A 19,126-nucleotide genomic window follows, 5' to 3' on the forward strand; every position below is an offset into this window, starting at 1 on the left:
AGCATCTGAAGATCGAAATAGAAATACATTGACTGTGAGTCAGCTGTTGACTGATTTTGAGGAAACGGGCTCAAGATATCGCGATAAGATATCCGTGATTTTGCTGAAGTTATGTAACATTGGAGCATATTGTTACAGCTAAATTTTATCTTCCTGAAGTGGCGGCCTAAGAAATGAATTGATACTTAATTTTTTGAATTTCTAGTGGATCTTTATTGTAAAAGTTACCGAAGATTTAAGTTGTGTGAAAACCGATTGATAATTATAGAAATGATTTCCCTTCCCAAAATTGATACAAATGTTCGTGATGCCATGCAATTATGTTGACTGTACTCAACATCCATAAGTGAATGGTATGGGGCGTAATGAACTGGCCTGTGTTATCCGTATCCTGCTCAGCTGATTGTTGTTTTCATCCTAAGCATCTAAATACAGATAGCAGAGGTTGTTGACTTATGCGAAGAGCGCTCGACGCACCAATGTGAACTCGACAGTTAGTCTTCCGGAAGAGTTCGGAGTTAAGAGATTGTATCTTGGTTAACTATTGCCATAACATACTACATATTAAAATAGCAGCTTCCGAGTTTTTAAAGGCTATATAGTAATGGAACGATCGTTTTGGCTCGGCACTCGCATAAAAAACTTTTTATTCGAAGGATATGACTTGACATCAATATGGGGTAAATTATTCTTTTGGCCTAATTGCTATTATTTTTGTGGTAATTTAAATATATATTAAAAGATGTTTGACATTTGGATTAATAATTTAGGGTTTAATGCTCTATTATCTAGTTTGCAATGTTTTATAAAAACTTAGCCATAGATGAAATATTAATTGGTAACAAACTGGTCCTAGCAATGTACCATGCATTTTATAGACGTTCATTTTGATGTGATTGCCATTAAATTGAACGTATTGTAAACGAAGGAATGAGAAAATATTTCATATATCTTGATTATGATTGAATTTTAGACTGGCATATTCAATGTATTGTACATGTGGTTTTCGTAGCAATATTTTTATTGTGGTCATGTTTACATAGGACTACTGGCCACATGTGTTGGAGCATCATCGCTCGCGGTACTTTATGAAGCCGGAAGAATATACAAGTTGCATTGCAAGGCTCGTATATTTCCTGAAACTGAAGAAATGACAGATTCTATTACTGACACTGCAACGCTTATGACGTCATGCTCAGAAACCGCAACTATCAGGTATTTTTTCAGATCTTATGCTAACACAAGGCATTTGAATTTCATGACTTTGGCTAAAATTGTTAACTCTAACACAGCATTCAATCTCATTATACCAATACAATGAACCATGAGGAAGAAAATGGAATATGTTGTCGCCTGATAAAAATTTAAAAAAGCAATTAGTGTAACTCTAAGTTGTTTCTAAACTCAAGTTATCTGAAACCTTTAATTTTATACTCCCCTCCCTCATCCCTTATTTGCCTAATAATAGCATAATAGACCATTGAGTGTCAATTCCATTCTTAAAATTTTGGCTTTTTTACTCACATCGCTTGAAAATGTTTGCTTTCCTTTCTTAGAAGTGCAGTTGACAGATTTTTCCATGCAGCAAAATACACAATTTTTTGCATGCAGAATGAGTTGATTGGATATATGCTAATGCTGGCAGTAATGAGGTTCAACGTGGCCATTGCGCTTGCTGTATGGTTTGGAGCTGGGCTTGGTTACTTTGTTTTTGCTGCCAACATCAGTACCTCCCTTTCATCGAGAAACAATGGGCAAAGAAGCAGGGGAAGGAGTAAAAGAAGTGTGACACCACCACCACATCAAGATTTTGACTCAACCACAGAAAAGCTCTCAGAGGAAAATGGTAAGAAATTACAAATGAGCAAAGCCATCAGTATTGCATGTATTCTTCAAAAGCTAATTTGCAATTATGAAAATGTTTTGTGATAATTTGCACCCAAGGGGTAAAATATTATTTTATAATTTTTTTAAATAATGATATTACATTACATAAAAGAGACATGGTAATCCACTGATAGAGTGCTGGGCTACTTACTGAAGATCTGGGTTGGTGCATAAGAATGGGTATGGGCACTCTAGGCACTCAGATTCACCAAGCAGTGTGATTTTTGGGTCCCAGATCTTACCGGGAAACCGCTGGTGGAACAGGGAAAGCTATTCCCTCCCCTACCTTGATGTGTCAATTTCAGACACCATTGGGTGAGCTCTGCTCTCACTTATGAAACCTACCTTTGGGTGGATAACTGTGTTTTTTAATATGAAATTGTCATGATATTTATTAAAATGCAGAATTTTAAAAGTGTTAAAAAATCATTTGCCTTGACTGAGATTCAAGCCGGGATCCCTCAATGTCCAGCCGAGTGCTCTGGCCATGAGGCATCCTATTGCACTTCAAAGTTTTGGGGATTTAAAAGGAAGGAGATTTTATGAAAAATTACCAGGCATACATCGTCACAGGCATTCATAGTCATGTGTGAAGCACCACAGTCCACAAGGTTAATTTTGAATTTGGCCAAGGTAAATACGTATGTTTTTAAAACATTTGCTTTGGGTGTATCAATTTTGCTAGGGGTGGGTGTATCAATTTTTTTGATTCAGAACCAGATCCTCTATTTTGGATTCTAAAAGGTTCTGTAGGAATGTAATTATAATACAAATTATAAAAGGTGATAAATAATTGACCAGTTTAAAATATAGATAAACTGAGGCTATTTTGGCAAGAAATGTTTATATGTATAATAATTACATGTTTCTCTATCAATTTTCCATCTTTATTCGTTGTTATTTTTAATGAAAGAATTCTCAATCTTTTTCATTCTTTTAGTGCTTATTTTCTTATTGTGCCACATGGGACGATTCAATTGCTGAACCTCCAAATTTTGCAAATCAAACTCAGAGAACTGAATCCGATTTCAATTTTCAGTCCAGCGTAAATATATGTGGATATTTATGTCCAACAAATCTGATTTGACCAGTCCTAGTGTTTACTGCTCTCATTGTTTCCTTTGCTGTTCCTTTATTCCATTTTTAAGGCTTACCCACCTGGCAACTGTGGGACTTTGTCCCCTGAGTTTGGTGTCATGCCTGGTAGGGTGAGAAGCAAGATTCCTGGCATCATCATCATGCTAAATCCTTGCTCGGGAAAATAGGCATCACCTAAAAAATAAGTCACACGAGAGAATTGCAACCATTAGAATAGGGACTAGAAACGTTGGGAAGATGTTGATGACAGGGAAGTTAGGAAACATCAAGCAAGAATTGGAAAGAGGGATAATGAATAGTTCATGGTATTTCTAGTAAAGATGGGAAGAAAATATGATTTACTGGTATAATATAAAACCGAGATCATAGGGAAAGAGAGCCATTGAAGGAAACAGTAGTAATGACCAAAAAGGTGCAAGGAAGAGTAGCAAAGAGAGTAGATGCGTGAATGAGTATTATTAGTTATGGTAATATCCAAACCAATGAACTTGGTTCTTATTCAGGTCTACATGATGACAAATAATAATAGGGAGGAGGAAGTAGTCAAATATGTGATCAGCAATAGGAAATTATGGGAGATTAAGTATGGGAGATCAGCAATAGGAAATTATGGGATCACTTAAGTGTTTCCAAAGGGAAACACTTAATAGTGATGTTCTAATCATAGTGGTGAATGAATGGGAGGAGGAGAGTGGAGAACTGCAGAAAATTTGAATTTGCATTAGCTTAATTAGTGTTCATTACTTAAAAGAAAGAAAGACTCGTACTTTTCCACAGATTTTATTATACGGTACAACGCGTTTCACCGACTTGCGGCATCATCAGGTACAAATTTGCAAAACAGACAGAGCAAGCATATATACCCTCAGGACAGAGTGGGGGCGGGGAGGGTTGGAAGGATTTGAGAGGGGTGGGGGCTCGCAGGTGCGTTGATGGATTGTTTTGAACATTTCCAGGCTAGTTTTTCTGAGAGGAGTGGGGAGGGGTATGGGAACAATTGCTCATTACAAAGTGCCGTGTTGGGGTTTACCAAGTGCCTTCTAATCTCTAATTGCTCGAGAGCGTCCATTTTTAATCCTTTTGGGAGTGTGTGTAATATCTCTGGGACAAAGTCACTGCTGTGGTTGAATTCTAGTAAATGCTTGGCGAAGGGAGAGTTGTTATTCTGATTTTTGTGACACCTAGCGTGTTCCTTGACTCGTAACTTGATATTCCCACCATCAACGGTTCAACTTCCTCGACTTGACAATCACAATTAGGGATAATAGACACGAATTTGCAATTTATAGGAAACCCACATATACAGACCATATAATTTCTAATGATTCCGCACACCACTTTTCTCACAAACACGCAGCCCTCCTCTCCATGATCCACCGCCTCCTACACATCCCCCTTTCCCCCAAAAACTTCAAAATTGAACTCGTGAATATCACTAATATAGCTACCAACAATGGTTTCAACCCCAAACTAGTTGACACATTACTACGGAAAAAACAAAAAGCAATGGCCATAAAAAGCATTTTCGTATCACAGCCCGCAGTATCTAAAGATTTTAAGTGGTGCTCGATCCCGTTTCTGGGAGATCTTTCATATAGGATTTCCAACTGCCTACCCACCTCACTCAAAGCAGCCTTCTACCCACCCATAACCCTCTCCAAACTTCTAGCCAATGGAAAAGACACCCAGGATAGCCTTCTCAAATCAGGCATTTATAAACTGAAATGCAAGGATTGCAACAGCGTTTATGTCGGTCAGACCGGCAGGAATATCAAGTTACGAGTCAAGGAACACGCTAGGTGTCACAAAAATCAGAATAACAACTCTCTCTTCGCCAAGCATTTACTAGAATTCAACCACAGCAGTGACTTTGTCCCAGAGATATTACACACACTCCCAAAAGGATTAAAAATGGATGCTCTCGAGCAATTAGAGATTAGAAGGCACTTGGTGAACCCCAACACGACACTTTGTAATGAGCAATTGTTCCCATACCCCTCCCCACTCCTCTCAGAAAAACTAGCCTGGAAATGTTCAAAACAATCCATCAACGCACCTGCGAGCCCCCACCCCTCCCAAATCCTTCCAACCCTCCCCGCCCCCACTCTGTCCTGAGGGTATATATGCTTGCTCTGTCTGTTTTGCAAATTTGTACCTGATGATGCCGCAAGTCAGTGAAACACATTGTACCGTATGATAAAATCTGTGGAAAAGTATGAGTCTTTCTTTCTTTTTAGTAATGGATATTAAATACTTCCACGAAGTGAAGCCTGAAACAATAGAATATATTAATTAGTGTTGTTTAAATTTACGTACACAACCATGACTTATTGTTATTATTGCTTTTTTTATTTGGGTTCATTCAACTAAACTGTTCTTGAAGCTTAAAGCTCTAATAAAGGGGGTGTTCCTCCAGATATTTGTGCATGCTTTGGATATAAAGTCAAGGCTTGTTTAATTAAGGAGCCAAAATCATGGAGTTAGGTGATTAAACTGTAGTCTTATGAGCTACAACAATCTATTTTTGCTGCTAAGAGATGAAATGAATCCTCTTTGAGAACACAAAGGAATGGATTTTATGTGATTTGCCATTAGGAAAGGAACATGGAAGCTGTAAATAGGTCTTAAAAGCTGGAAATGGCAATGGACAAACTGGCACCCGATAAGGCTCAATTAGTGGCAAGGGATTTTCCCAACCCGGAATAGGTGTGAAAAACGCATTCTGAAACAGTTTTTTGTAAAATCATTTGGAGAGGAGAGGCCAACTAAGGGGAGAGGAGATGACCATTTCACTATGGTCAAAATCATAGTGTAACTGAACCATATGACTATTTGCCTGATATTGATTAAAATCAAAATGTTATTCTAACTGCAGCAGTCATTTTTATTAGAGAACTAGCCTCATAGAACCAAAGATAATGGCCTGAGAAATCTGTTGAGCATTGAATAGAAGAAAAGGAGCACAGGATGAAGATGTATTTTGTCATTAAGGAGATCAGATAAACATTGGGTGTATAGTAATGGTAATTTCCTTGTTTATTATTTATGTAAACCATTATATACTAGTCATTTGAAAATGATTGATTTACTTTTGGATCTTGGCATGTTTGAACATGGTTTATTATAGTGAATGTATGGGAGTGCTATTTATATGTTAAATGATTAGACCCAAGAATTTAAGGAAATTGCATTTTTGCTCTTGAGTTGAGACAATAACAATTTTTGATAATTTTATTTTAATTTGGTCACATAAGTGTTGCATTTGTCATGTTCATAATGTTATGAGTGCTCTTAGGGATTTAAAGGGGTTAGCATTTTATTCTGAGAAGGAAAAAACAGTTCATTTTAATTTTTCAAATTTATTGTTGCAATTTAATCTTATGGAAATAGTAATTATAAACTGACGGATGAATGTAGATGCACGATTGCCAGTGCTATCACAACTTAAAATAATTTGTTATCATTATTACTTTTAATATATGTGCCTTCATCAAAATACCAATTACTGTTCATTGATGTTTTCATTTTTGCTTTTATTATGGGCAATCGCTCATATTGAATTTGTTTTCCTGTAAGTTGTCAGAGGTGAATGAAAACTGAATTTGTGGTCACAGGTAACCTGAACATAAGACATCCCTTATCATTGTACATATTCATGCAATCATTTGGTAAATTTTGTTTGATTCTAGGATTTTTACTTTATAAGTGCGTATGTATAAATGTGGCATTCTCTGTTTATTTTAAGCTGGGGATGAAAATGAAGAAGGTTGGAAAGCAGAGGCCAGCCAGCAACCATTTCAACATGGTCTAGATCATAGTGTAACTGAACCATGTGACCATTTGCCTGATAATGATGGAAATCAAGATGGTTTTGTAACTGCAACAGTCATTGTTCATAGGGAACCATCCTCCCAGAAATAAAGGTAATGATCTGAGAAATCTGGTGAACATTAAATAGAAGAAAAGAAGCTCAGGATGAAGAGTACTTTTTTTCATTAGGAAGATCAGGTGAACCTTTTATGGGGCCTCATGAAGATACACTTATCTGAGCACCTCTTCTCTTCTGTACTTGTATATTTTATTAAAATATCAATCACTGGCCCAATAAATCAAGTCAATCAGATATTTGGTCTTTGATAGCAAGCAATCTTGCATTAGTCAATGGTCACATCATGTCAATCACTTGTCACATATCATCCTTCCCTATTATCATAATAACCTTCTATTCATTCTATAATGTCAGGGTTTCTTTGTATGCATATATTTCATATTCTAAAAATGTCATTTATGGTATAGATGGTTAAATTCTTTAATCATATATAATTATTTGTATATTTTGTGATAATATGTACACATATGACCTAAGCATGGTTAAGTCAGCTGAGGTCATTATGGCAATTGGGAATCTCCATTTTGTTAACATGTTTTAAATGAAAGCATAAAATATGATCATTCCCAGAAAATATACATGTTTATATAAGTTCTCAGAATAATAATTCTAAGGCCCCATTTGTACTTTTTTCTGTTGAATTTGTTAAAGGATAAATATACCTTCAAGGATACAACTGTCCCAGTATATTTGCTATCTTCATTGTATGCCTTTTAGTAGAATCACTTTTTTCAATCAAAATTCAAATTTAAAATATCTTTAATCATAATTGGTGGTGACACTGGTCCAATAAGAATCACGGTGCTTTATAAGCTAGGTCCATAATGATTATTATTCTCTTTTTCCTTCTTGATAGTGATAATAGATTCTTAATTGTAAAAGTCTCTCACTTGTTCCACTGTCCTTCTCTATTGTTATTTTAAAAATTGTATTCCTTACTTCAACTTCAGATCATTACCTTAATTTTATACTTGTTTATTGTGAACCACAATTGTTTCATAGTGCCTTCTTGATGTTATGTCTAAGGGCAAAGGTTATCCCATACTTCTTGTCTGGTACTACAGCCTAATGTGAACTTTTCCTTCAGCACCTATTCCCTTCAGAATTTTCTATCCTTCATCTCTGCATCCCTTCTCATTCACATTCTTCTAAGTTCTTCTGGCACATCATCCATCCATCTTCTCCTATAACTCTTCTTCCTGCTTTTATAGACCTGTACCATCAGGATTTTCTTTGGTATTTACTACTCATCCATTCTTTCCACTTGGCCTAACCATTTAATTCTAATAGTTTTTATAAATATTACCATATCCTTATATTTTAAGATTTTAACTATTTCCTGGTGGCTTTTCTTTCGAATTTCCTCAGTGCTTCTTACTCCTTTTTTGTAATAGTCCATGTTTCACCTTCATGGATGATAGCTGATCTAATAAGTTTATTATATATTTTCATTTTTCTATTATGGCAATGAGTTTGCTTTTTAATTATATAATATTTGTGTAATATGGCTAATTCCTGTTTGTATTCTATCTAGGATTGACATGTCCATATCTGGGATTCATGACATTTCCTAGTTACCTAAACCTATTAATCTGACCTCCTTACGGAGCTTACTATAAAAGCTGAATATCCTCTCCTGATTCCTTTATCAATGCCAGTTGTACTATTTTCACAAGTTATCACCCTCAATGAATGTTCTCTGAATAAATCATGTATTACTGTTTTGACAATGTAGTTCATTGCAATTTTTCATGGGATATGAAGGATGATTGTCCAGTTTTTTATCATTTGAGTTCTACAGCTCTGTGAAGTCAGCAAATGATAGTTTTTAATTCTTTGTAGTCTATTATTGAAATAAGCTGAGTGCAAGAATAGTATATGTTGTTTCTTTAGTTCTAATCTGAATGGATCATCACTGAAAGGCTGTTGTATGTTTTATGTAACTATAATAATTATTTTTAAATGTAAATTTTCACTATTCAATTTTGATAGTTACATGTGGTCTGGTAACCCATTGATCAAAGGTAATTACTGGAAAAACCTTTTACAGATAGGAGAGTACTTGCATATCTTAAGGTTGGATCCTTAGTAATCCTGTGATATGATTCATTAAGACATATGCAATGATTAAGGAATAATTCATATACATAGGTTGCCGCAAGCAATTCTTATAACTGTCAAATGTCATCAGCTTACTGTGGTCTCTATACCAGAGGTCAGGAGAGTATAAACTACAATTCCGCAATAAAACAATGTGAGTTGGGATGGCAAATTTACCTGGAAAGAATGAAACCTCTCTATTTATATGTGGGCATAACTCATTAGTTACTATAATAAAAATGCCAATCTATTCAGGAATCATACCAGCTCTGATTTTATAAATATAAACAGTATTGAAACAATATTTTCCAAATATTGAATACTTTTTTAGCATTTTGAAAGTTCTTGTGTAATAATTATATACTAAATGTTTATTTTTGTAATTGTACCCTTTCCTTTGATCTGAATTTATTATAAGGCCTTTCCACAATGTCTTATTTGCCCTATTCTAAAAACTAATTTGCCCCTGCATACCAATTATGTTTTTTTTTAAATAATCTTATTTTCATCTTGTATAATTTATAACCTATTATTATTAAACTAGTGATTATCCACTGTATGGCAAATTGAATTTTCTGTACATGACTACTCATTACATTTAATGCAAATTTTTATATGCATCAGCCAAGTACATGCTCTTGTGAATGAAGCGTATGTCATTGAGATCTTCTGTAAATAGAAGAATGTATACAATCTTTTGCTAAAAATTGTAATTCTTGTAATTGTATTCTTGTGATGTTATTGGTCTTTGTAATATTTATCATAAGTTAAACTGACTAAACTAATTATCCATCATTCAAATCTATAATATTTAATAAAAATAATTTGTATGTACTCCCCTTTCTTAATTGGGCGCATTACATTCTCGGTGTACACTTTATGCCATCTAAACAGGCAAGAATACTGTGTAAATGTGATTAAATTACTTTGATTTTTGTGAAAAAATATTTTCTGTGATATTAATAAATTTTGTACAGTTTATAATTTTTGTGTCAATACATAAAAATGTAAAAAATATCAATACGTAAAAATATCAATACATAAAAATGTTGTAAAATACATAAATTTGGGTGAATTATAAAAGTATACAAGCATGGCAATGGCATTACATGTTAAGGAACATACTCATTATTAGTTGGTTAGTTCTACCTATGGTTAGATGCTTATTTATTTTGCCGCTGGAAATAACCAGAAAAACTGCTACAAGAAAAATATGTTGGTAGGGAAGTCTTTGTTATGCTAATTTCACCAATCAAATTTTTGGCTAATAAAGAAAAACATGGCCCAAAAGTTGTAAGATAATGAGAAAAATTGATTTAAAAAATTCCTATATTTAATGAAATTAAGTGATTGAATACTACTATTTATTATTTATCACATTTACATTAGAAAACCACGGTAATAATCTCTTGTTTTTGTATTCATTCACTTGGCTGGTATGGCTTCTCTTGTAGTAATACTGCTTGTTTGATTCAACTAGGGTTTTAAAAGTAACTTTCCTCCAAAGTTTGTTAAATGAGGTACATTTTTCATTCATTTTAAAACATTTAATTAATTCAGAATATAACAGCTTGTTAGTAGTAGAAAGGTTATACTGGTGCTGATGAGAGTTTGATTATTGGGTGTGAGGTGGGGACTGTCTTGTTAGGAATATGGATGTTTACAATTGCTAGATGTTTGGTATTGGTGTTTACATATATGTATAAAGACAAACCATAAGGTGTTTATGTGTATATATATAAAGACTGAGAAATACCATAGTAGAGTATAGGAATGCCAAGACACTGTATCAGCAAATCCCACCTATGTTGGTGGGAAATAATATTTCTTTGTGTCTAATGGCTCAAATGAATCACGTTAGCTAATGAGCCCTAAATGTTTTGCTCTGAAGTCAAGAAGTTATCAATGAAAACAGCTTCTCGGGGCGTTTGCATCATTAAAGATTTGAGTAGTGAGTAGGATGCACTGAGGTAAACCATAAAATAAGGAAGCCTGGCATCATGATTGGATTGCTTTGAATTAAATACTGCAGGTAATACTCAGTTTGGCTCATCACCTGATGGCTATTTTACTCCCGTAATGACTCCTAACTATGGACGATTGGCCCAGAAGACACTGCAAAATACTACGATTCAAACCTGGGTCAGGTACATGAAGCAGGTGCATCGTCCTCATAACTTGGTTTCAATTATTGACATTTATGTAGGATTAAGATTTGTCTGAGCACTATAACATCCTATCATTCAATATTTCACTTTACCTGCTTTTTATCACTTGTGGACCGAGCCTCATATCACTAGTTAACAAATTCTATTAGATCTGGGTTTTCAAGCAATATTATCACATTTTTTGTTCCTCATGCCATCGATAGATAGAACTTGACCTCCATAGTTCATATTCCCATCAAGGTATTTTGATCAGTATGACCATCAATTTATTGAAAGACCAATTTTAATAAATGCTAGTGCTATTCCATTTCCTCCTATGTTTTGAATATTTTAGTTATATTCATGAGTACTGATTGTTTTTCGTATTGGCTTCCCAGCAGATTATGCCAGTACTAGTAGCTGATTAGGTAGCCATGTCTGGTGGTAAAGATAAGCCAAGAAGTTGGTGAGAAATCTATCATTTTTTCATTGATTTATGCCTAAGTTTTACAATAGAAATTCAACAAAAAACTAGTGTTCCCTGACTTTTCTACAGTTTCTATACCTTTTGTATTTCCTTTTAAAGCATCGTGAATTCCAGGTTTTACTGCCTTCACCTATCTGCATGATATATTGTATAATTTTTAAGGATATTTTATGAAAATCAAAAGCCTTATTTGACTAAATTAGTTTTTAAAAATTTGGTAACAAATATTTAAGAAGTAATTTAGGAAAGAAGTAATAATGTTCCTGTTTCCTGAACAATTACTAGCTCGGTCTTCCTTTGTTGAACACCTGACACGTTTTCATCCACTTCCTGTCAAAGAGGGAAAAGACAAAGTACCTAGAAAAAAACTTTTTATAGTGACTCGTCCAATATTAACTAACTTTCCCACACTATTCTAAATTCTCAGTGAGTGGGCGCAATGATAGAAGGGAGATTTTGTCTTATTCCTTGTCATTTTTGATCGATTATAAACAATATATAACTACGAATTCGTAACTCCTCGGCCGAACGGGTCGGATGATGGGCTTCTAGGATACCCAATGCCCACCCTTAGCATATATCTATCATTTTCCAGTATTTTCGGACAACTAATTCTGTTTTTCCCAGAGTTATTGCTCCAAATCTTCATTCCATTAAACATAGGGAAAATACTTCCGAGTAATAAGTACGCATGTGATAATATAATAGTGTTTATTTTGGACCCACCTGTGAATTTTTTCCTTGCTCGTAAGTAATGTACTTATCTAAATGTACTACTGAACCGTGCATTTGATTTACTTAGTTTCCGTCAACGATTTCCTTCGATTGACGCAGGTGAGTCGTTGGCAGGATAATTCATCGCAAATAGCCAATTAAATTGATTGAGTCTGAGCCACATATCCACAAGTTCTTAATAAAGAGAACTCGGGTGTTCCAACGGACCATCTGTTCTTGCTTCGATCAATGTGGAAGCATGACCCCTTCAAGCAGGCGATTCCGCAAGCGGAGAATAGGCGGAAGCAATCATACTTGTACCCACCTCTTCACGCGTGTACCTTCCTTTCAATAAAGGCATTAGTTTTTCCTATCAATGACAGACAATCGCGCCATTCCAAATTGAATTTGTACCAATAATGTCAATGTGAAACGGGTCAACATGATCCCTTTGTATCGTTTCACTATCCACGGAGAATAAAAATTATTTTCATTGACTAAATACGTTAAACCGCTGACGTTACTTAAAAGAGTTATTTGAACTTGTTTTAACGGGTCTACCAATTAATACATAATGTCATAGGTCATGTTTGATGAAAATAAACCCTACTTATGTGAAATCATAATGACTTTCAAAATACAGGGTTTGTTTAAATGTTATATATTCGAAAACGTACCCACTATTCCGCTCAAGGCAGTGTCAAAGATTTATTTTAGGACGAGCTTAACGTCAGTAATCATTTGAATGATGGAAGTAAAATGAATTGTTGAAGTTGGTCGCCGATTCTCCACCCCTTAGTCTCGGATTCAATTCGCGGAGGAGGCGGGATTTTTCGGCGGTAGCCGCAGCCCCCCGTTCCTGCCTGCAAGAAGATATTGTGGGAATCAGCAATGGTAAGCTACCTTCCATTTTGGATGTAAAATTAAACTGTGAACTGATGGAGATTGTCATGTATAGTAATGTCGTTTGCCATTTTCCTTAACGTATCTGTTCTCCCTCGCTCATACCAGGTTGAATTATTTGTACATTGAGGTTGACAGCAGCATGAGGGCCAACAACTGGGTTAATGAAGACAAATCTTAGGCAATGAAACGGTGCCCTCATGAATTTCACAAACTGATTTATTTTATCTCAGCCATTTAAATCATCACAGGATATTTGGCGAAAGAAAATGATATGCCTGAAATAGGAGTAGGGGGAAGTAAAAGTAATGATAATTGAGAAAGCCTTAGACATGATGCATTCGCTGTCTAATGCTCAGCAATGCACGGTTCCTAATTTTACCGACACAGTTGTGACAAATCACAATACATTGGACTAAAGAAGATGTCTTCCGTTTTTCATGCAATTTCAATTCAATTTTATTACAAAAATCTCAACATTTCAGTCCAGAATTGGAAATTATGAGAGGTCTTTGATGATTTTGAGCATAGATTATTCTCATAAGCCGATAGTGGTTCAGTGAGATCATGCGTGTGATCATCGTCCTTTTCGTTCACTCGCCAGTATAACTGTCGTGTTTACCTGCAGACATAGGAATGATTGATAGAAATGCCCTTAACCGATAGTTGGACTCGGTCTCTAGGCAGAGTATTTCTGCAGCCAAATTTTCTTAATCTTTTTTCCTTAAAAGTATTATCACATTCTAATATCTTAGGATTAGTACAATTTGCTTTGCGCGCTGTCATTTCTCGTCCTACAGCTGATGACACCTCGATTTGTCAAGTTTTCCATAGAAAGTTCAACGACAAAAAATCCATACCCAACTGAGGATTTAAACCTGCTAATCTCAGGTAAATTGGCCAGCAGGAATATGAAATGCATCGACGCTATGCAGATGATCCCTGATCTTGCTATTTTATATATCGAGAAATAAAATTCTTTTAAAGGAAAGAGAATGAGTGGTCCAATTTGCTGCGTTACGTCAGGGTTCAAGCGCACGAAGTTTGGGACTCAGTAAATAAATCGTCGAGAGACATTAGTGTGAACACAGCTAACAATTTTTATCCACTTTCCTGCATTTATTGATATTTCTTGTAATACTTCTAGACATAGAAGAATTAATATTTATAAAACAAAGGTTATGCGATTTTCCACAAAGAAAAAGGATAAGCTAAACTTAAAGATAGGAGGGAAAAACTAGAGCAGGTGGAATAGTTTACGTATCTCGGAAGTGTTCTGTACCAACACGTTCAAAGTAGTAGGGGCGTAAGGATAAGAATTTCGTTAGGCAAAGAGGCTTTCACAAGGAAGAGGGAGTTGATGACAGGGACGTTGAGTATGGATGTTAAGAAAAGACACGTAAAAACTGATATGGAGCGTAGCTATGTACGCCGCGGAAACGTGGTCATTGAAGCAGGAGGATAGATGTAGACCGGAGGATTTTGAAATGTGGATTTGGAGAAGAATGGAGAAGGTGAAATGGACCGAAAGAAAACAAACGAGGAAGTACTTGGTATGGTGGGTGAAGACAGGGGTTTGTTGGGAGAAATCCTATGGAGGCAGGAAAAGTGGGTGAAGGGGATATTGGCCGGCAGTGGAATGTTGAAGGCTGCAATAGAGGGGAGATTGTTGGGCAAACGAGGAAAGGGCAGGAATAAAATAGGGATGTTGGACGGGATGAAGGAAATATATGGAGATGAAGGACTAGATGTAGAGTAGGTAGCTGGATTGTATTTTGTTAGGAGTCACAAAATATTTATTTTGTAGTTATGTCCATCGAAAACCTACCTTAACCGGTAGATTACTTAATAGTACTTCTACACCATCGAATTTGTGATTTTACGGGCCATGAATGTGCGATAGTGAAAACTCTACCAAACTTGTCGGATGGATGACTTTTTTATCGGTCTTTGAACACATTAGTATTTTAGAAATTTTCTTTGCAATTATTTTTCAAATGCGAAGTATTCGCGAATGAATTTATTTCGTGACCTAACAATGCACTGTGGAAAAGTGAAAATATTTTGTAATTTTCCACTCTTTAACTTGATGACACCTCAACCGGTTTTAACGCTTCCGCGTCATTATCTAAAATGTCACTCTTCGACACGATGACTAGACATTTTTGGTTGAAAAAATTAGCCATGACAACTAAACTGTAAAGAATGTGTAGCAAAATCAGATTCGCGTAACCTTTGAGCTCAGTTATCATATACGCGGGATAGTAATATCTTGTTTGCAGCGTTTGTGTCCGTCACCTACCAAATTAATCGAACTCCTATGTATACGAATATTTCTATTCCGTAGATACCATATGGCAAAAGGATCTTGGAAACGCTCGGCCCAAACATTATCCCAAAATATCTTTTTACAAATAAATAATTTGTGAAAAATCCTACCTACCTTTCTTAATGTTCTTCCAAATGAATCTTCATTCACCTACCTTTTGCCACTCTGCGTTGTCTTTTATTCTCTGCTGTCTCCGTAAGAACTCATTTCGTTTTGCGCTTGTTTTTGTAACTTGACGTCAGGTGCCTTTGTAAGTGTACAACCTGTTGCATATTGTCATTTTAAATGTTATTAGAAATTGCTTGATTTGAATTGAGTACCAAGTGCGAGTAAAAAGCCTTCATGTAAAAGTTACCCTCAAAACATTTTAAAGAACTTGAATAGGAAATTTAATGCTAAAAAATTACGTCCTTACGAATGCGAAAAATAAGCCGTCAATATCCCATTGTCCATCATAATGAATGTGGGGCTCGAAGCTGAAATATCAATTTGGAATGACTGCTTGAATTTTGGAGATACTTTTCCACCTTATCTCTAGGAGGAAATTATTTCGTTAAAAGTTCAAGCATAAGGCGGAGCCCATGGGTGGAAAAACAGAATAAATTATATTTCATGAGGCTCATTCTGCTATTGAAATAAGTTTTACTAAAGATAATTAATATTTTTTCTGTGGACATTTGAAATAACCACATAAGCTATCCTTCATGCTATGGCGAAATACGATAGTATGTACTGGATAGCAAATATTCATGATGAAACCAATTCACATTTGGAAACAGACGGAAAAATCAAAATTAAAGATTGTGCCACTGACTCTGATCAACAAGATGAGACAATTCTTTCGGAGCTCAGTAAGGATAGCTCCTAAAACATCGAAAGCGTAGTAATGACCTCAATCCCACAAGGGACTACATTACACGGGCAAACCAAACAAGGTAGATCGGGGAAATGGAAAGGCTCAGATGTGATTAAATTTTCAATAAAAATACAAATAATTATGAATGCACAGAAAATCTTTTAATATAAACTTAAAAATTCGTACAACAGTATGAAAAATTATAGACTATACACATGTATATATTATTATTATTATTTTTAATAATATATGTAATATAAGGGGATGGAAAATATTTTCCGTTCTCTCACTCTCATTACTTGCGGTGAAAGCACTCAATTAAAAAAGTGCACGTTATCCTTCTTCTTCCACAGGCGTTGAATATTTCGCCTTGCTATACATTAATACAAGAAACAACAAAATGGTCTCATATAACTGGTCGGAGGATTTAGAACACAAGTAAAACTACTTTTTTGCTCTCTTATTTCAGTAAAAAACCTAAAAACTACCAATCGAAACATTCATCGCATACTTGTAGCACGCTGGCCAATTTGTCCACAAAGAAAATGAGGTAAAGCAAAACACTAGTTAGGATATTTTCTATGACTCGGTATATGGCTCTGCCTTAGGACGGACGCCATGCACAGTTAAACCAAAAGAGAAAGCAAGGTCACAAGAGAAGGAGAAGTTGATATCAATAAAATGATATACAAAGAGAATTATTGATTAAAAATTATCCATATGCCAACATGTCAACGGCAGGAATAGCCTAATGCACATACAATGCGATGTTAGCGGCTGCCATTTCGATGAGATAATGGTATCGCTGGAGCAGAAAATGACTTATCTTCTCCTTTCTCTCTCTGCGTCAGTGATAGTGGAATCTTACTGTGGGGCGCATGGAAATTCTCACAGACTAGAATTAAACTAAAATAGAATAACTAAAATTGCGACTAAAATATGTTGGTTTCAAACCTTTTGCGTATCACACACAATGGAATCGAGTGAATATTCAAAATTAAACAATAGTGCAACTAGACAAAAGGCTTATCTCAATGCATGAAATTATAATGTGAAATTATAAACAAGTGTGTAAGTGCAAGCTAAAAAAACCTGAGAACCAGTTCTTTTTTCTCACCAAAGGAGGGAGGTGGACAAAATGCAGTTGTAATGAATTTAGCAAAACAAAAGTCAGAGTCAAAATCAATTGGACAACGATTTTGCGAATTTAAGACAACAGGAACATTGGTATAATGGCATTACAACTTAAAAAAAACATCCAAATTGAACTTCAGAACTGTAACTTTTACAACATGTACTTTTATAAAAATCAAGAAGACCGAACAAAAAAAATATGGCGCAGTTGAATGCATTCACTTGTGGAAGATATACCTCTGAAAACGAAACCAACATAGGTTGGCGTTAACCTTCATAATAGTAAATTTTATTGGTCGACAATGATCCAGCATTTTTGGGAAAACCTCAAGAGTAATAATCGAATTAAATCGTGGCAATCAATTTCCCATAAACATGTCATTTAACAATTCATAAAAATCACAGATTCTTTTTTCATAATTCATTAACCTGAACGGCCTCTTTTGAATTGCAGGGCTTTCAAAGTTGCACACTTTTTTTTTGTTGACAGAACCTTGGTAAAAGGCAAAGAGACGAACGGGTTATGGATCACAAAGGAGTTGCTGGTAAGGCGGAAATACCTATTCAAAGCAATTGCTGTGTTTGAATCATTCAGACGGAAGAAGATCTGACTAAACCCAATGGCATTACAGAGTAAATCTTTCCGAATTTTCCCATTCAGATGCAACACTGTGTACTAGATTCATAACCATGATTGAATGGCGGTTCCTTAACCAGTCAATTTAGCATCCAATAAAAATAAATTCTTGATATCCTTTCACTTAATCTACCATAAAACGAAAACGTGAGACCAATTCGACTCTATTGTCTCTAACACCATGGTTAAATCCTTATTCCTTTAATGCTTACAATCGAAAATATAACATGAGTTGTCAAGAATTTCGACTGAAAGATAAGGGTTTTCAAACACCTTCCAGTCTATTGACGTCATATTTGGAATGGAAAACAACTCAATTGGTGAAAGTTGAACTGTAAGTAAAAAAATATATGTATATATTATGAGTGTATATAGGACATTTTGGATCTAATCTTTGGGCAATGAAACACCAAGGGAAGGTGATAAAAAAAATAGTGCAAGAGCTCCGTTAGCGCCACATTTCCTTTCTTTGGAATCGGAGACGTCAGTGAAGTGCCAATTAAAAAAGAGTCATGCGAACAACAAGTTAAACAGGCGCTAACTATTATTAATAATGCATAAAAGTTGAATTTTTACTTTAATTCCCAAATAGCTGAAAAACAATGTTTTTTTTGCGCTCACTTATGCATTAGTATGTTACCTGCCCACTTGTCACAGAAATATCATGTATGTATGTGGATACGTACTTGTAATAAGTTATCCAAGCTACTACAAAATCATGAAAAAATATGTTTAATTATATATTTATATATATATTTATTTTTTTGTTTGGGTAGGTATTAAATGGAAATGGGATTGATTTTTTATTTTTTTAAATATATAATAATCTGTGTATAAGATATTGTGTATTTTTCTGCTTCATTTAAACGCTTCTCTATACAACATAACATTAACGACACGACGATTATGTAGTTGTCCGTTGATTGCACACGGCTCTATATAAAG

At 35.1% G+C, this 19,126-nt stretch overlaps 1 protein-coding gene across 2 annotated transcripts; it reads left to right on the forward strand.

The window, feature by feature from the left end:
- Positions 1-46: 46 nt before the first annotated feature.
- Positions 47-7,104, forward strand: LOC139690216 (uncharacterized). 2 transcript variants are annotated; one of them, XM_071587523.1, is made up of 4 exons: positions 47-680; positions 1,044-1,215; positions 1,557-1,846; positions 6,731-7,104. In XM_071587523.1, exons 1-4 carry the CDS (start codon positions 605-607, stop codon positions 6,904-6,906), a joined length of 714 nt encoding a protein of 237 aa, XP_071443624.1. In that variant the 5' UTR covers positions 47-604; the 3' UTR covers positions 6,907-7,104. The 2 variants fall into 2 exon arrangements, with proteins under 2 accessions (XP_071443624.1, XP_071443633.1); XM_071587532.1 differs by having other exon boundaries at positions 1,612-1,846.
- The last annotated feature ends 12,022 nt before the right edge of the window (positions 7,105-19,126 follow it).

The sequence above is a fragment of the Hetaerina americana genome, unplaced genomic scaffold, assembly GCF_022747635.1.
Source record: "Hetaerina americana unplaced genomic scaffold, ioHetAmer1.1.p SCAF_1, whole genome shotgun sequence".
Classification (NCBI taxonomy): domain Eukaryota; kingdom Metazoa; phylum Arthropoda; class Insecta; order Odonata; family Calopterygidae; genus Hetaerina; species Hetaerina americana.

What these genes read in the sequence shown, in the direction of transcription:
- LOC139690216 (XM_071587523.1), top strand. Translation starts at nt 605, where the DNA reads ATGGAACGATCGTTTTGGCTCGGCACTCGCATAAAAAACTTTTTATTC. An exon ending in TGACTTGACATCAATATGGG is followed by an intron (nt 681 to 1,043) that starts GTAAATTATTCT and finishes ATGTTTACATAG; the next exon opens with GACTACTGGCCACATGTGTT. An exon ending in TCAGAAACCGCAACTATCAG is followed by an intron (nt 1,216 to 1,556) that starts GTATTTTTTCAG and finishes TTCCTTTCTTAG; the next exon opens with AAGTGCAGTTGACAGATTTT.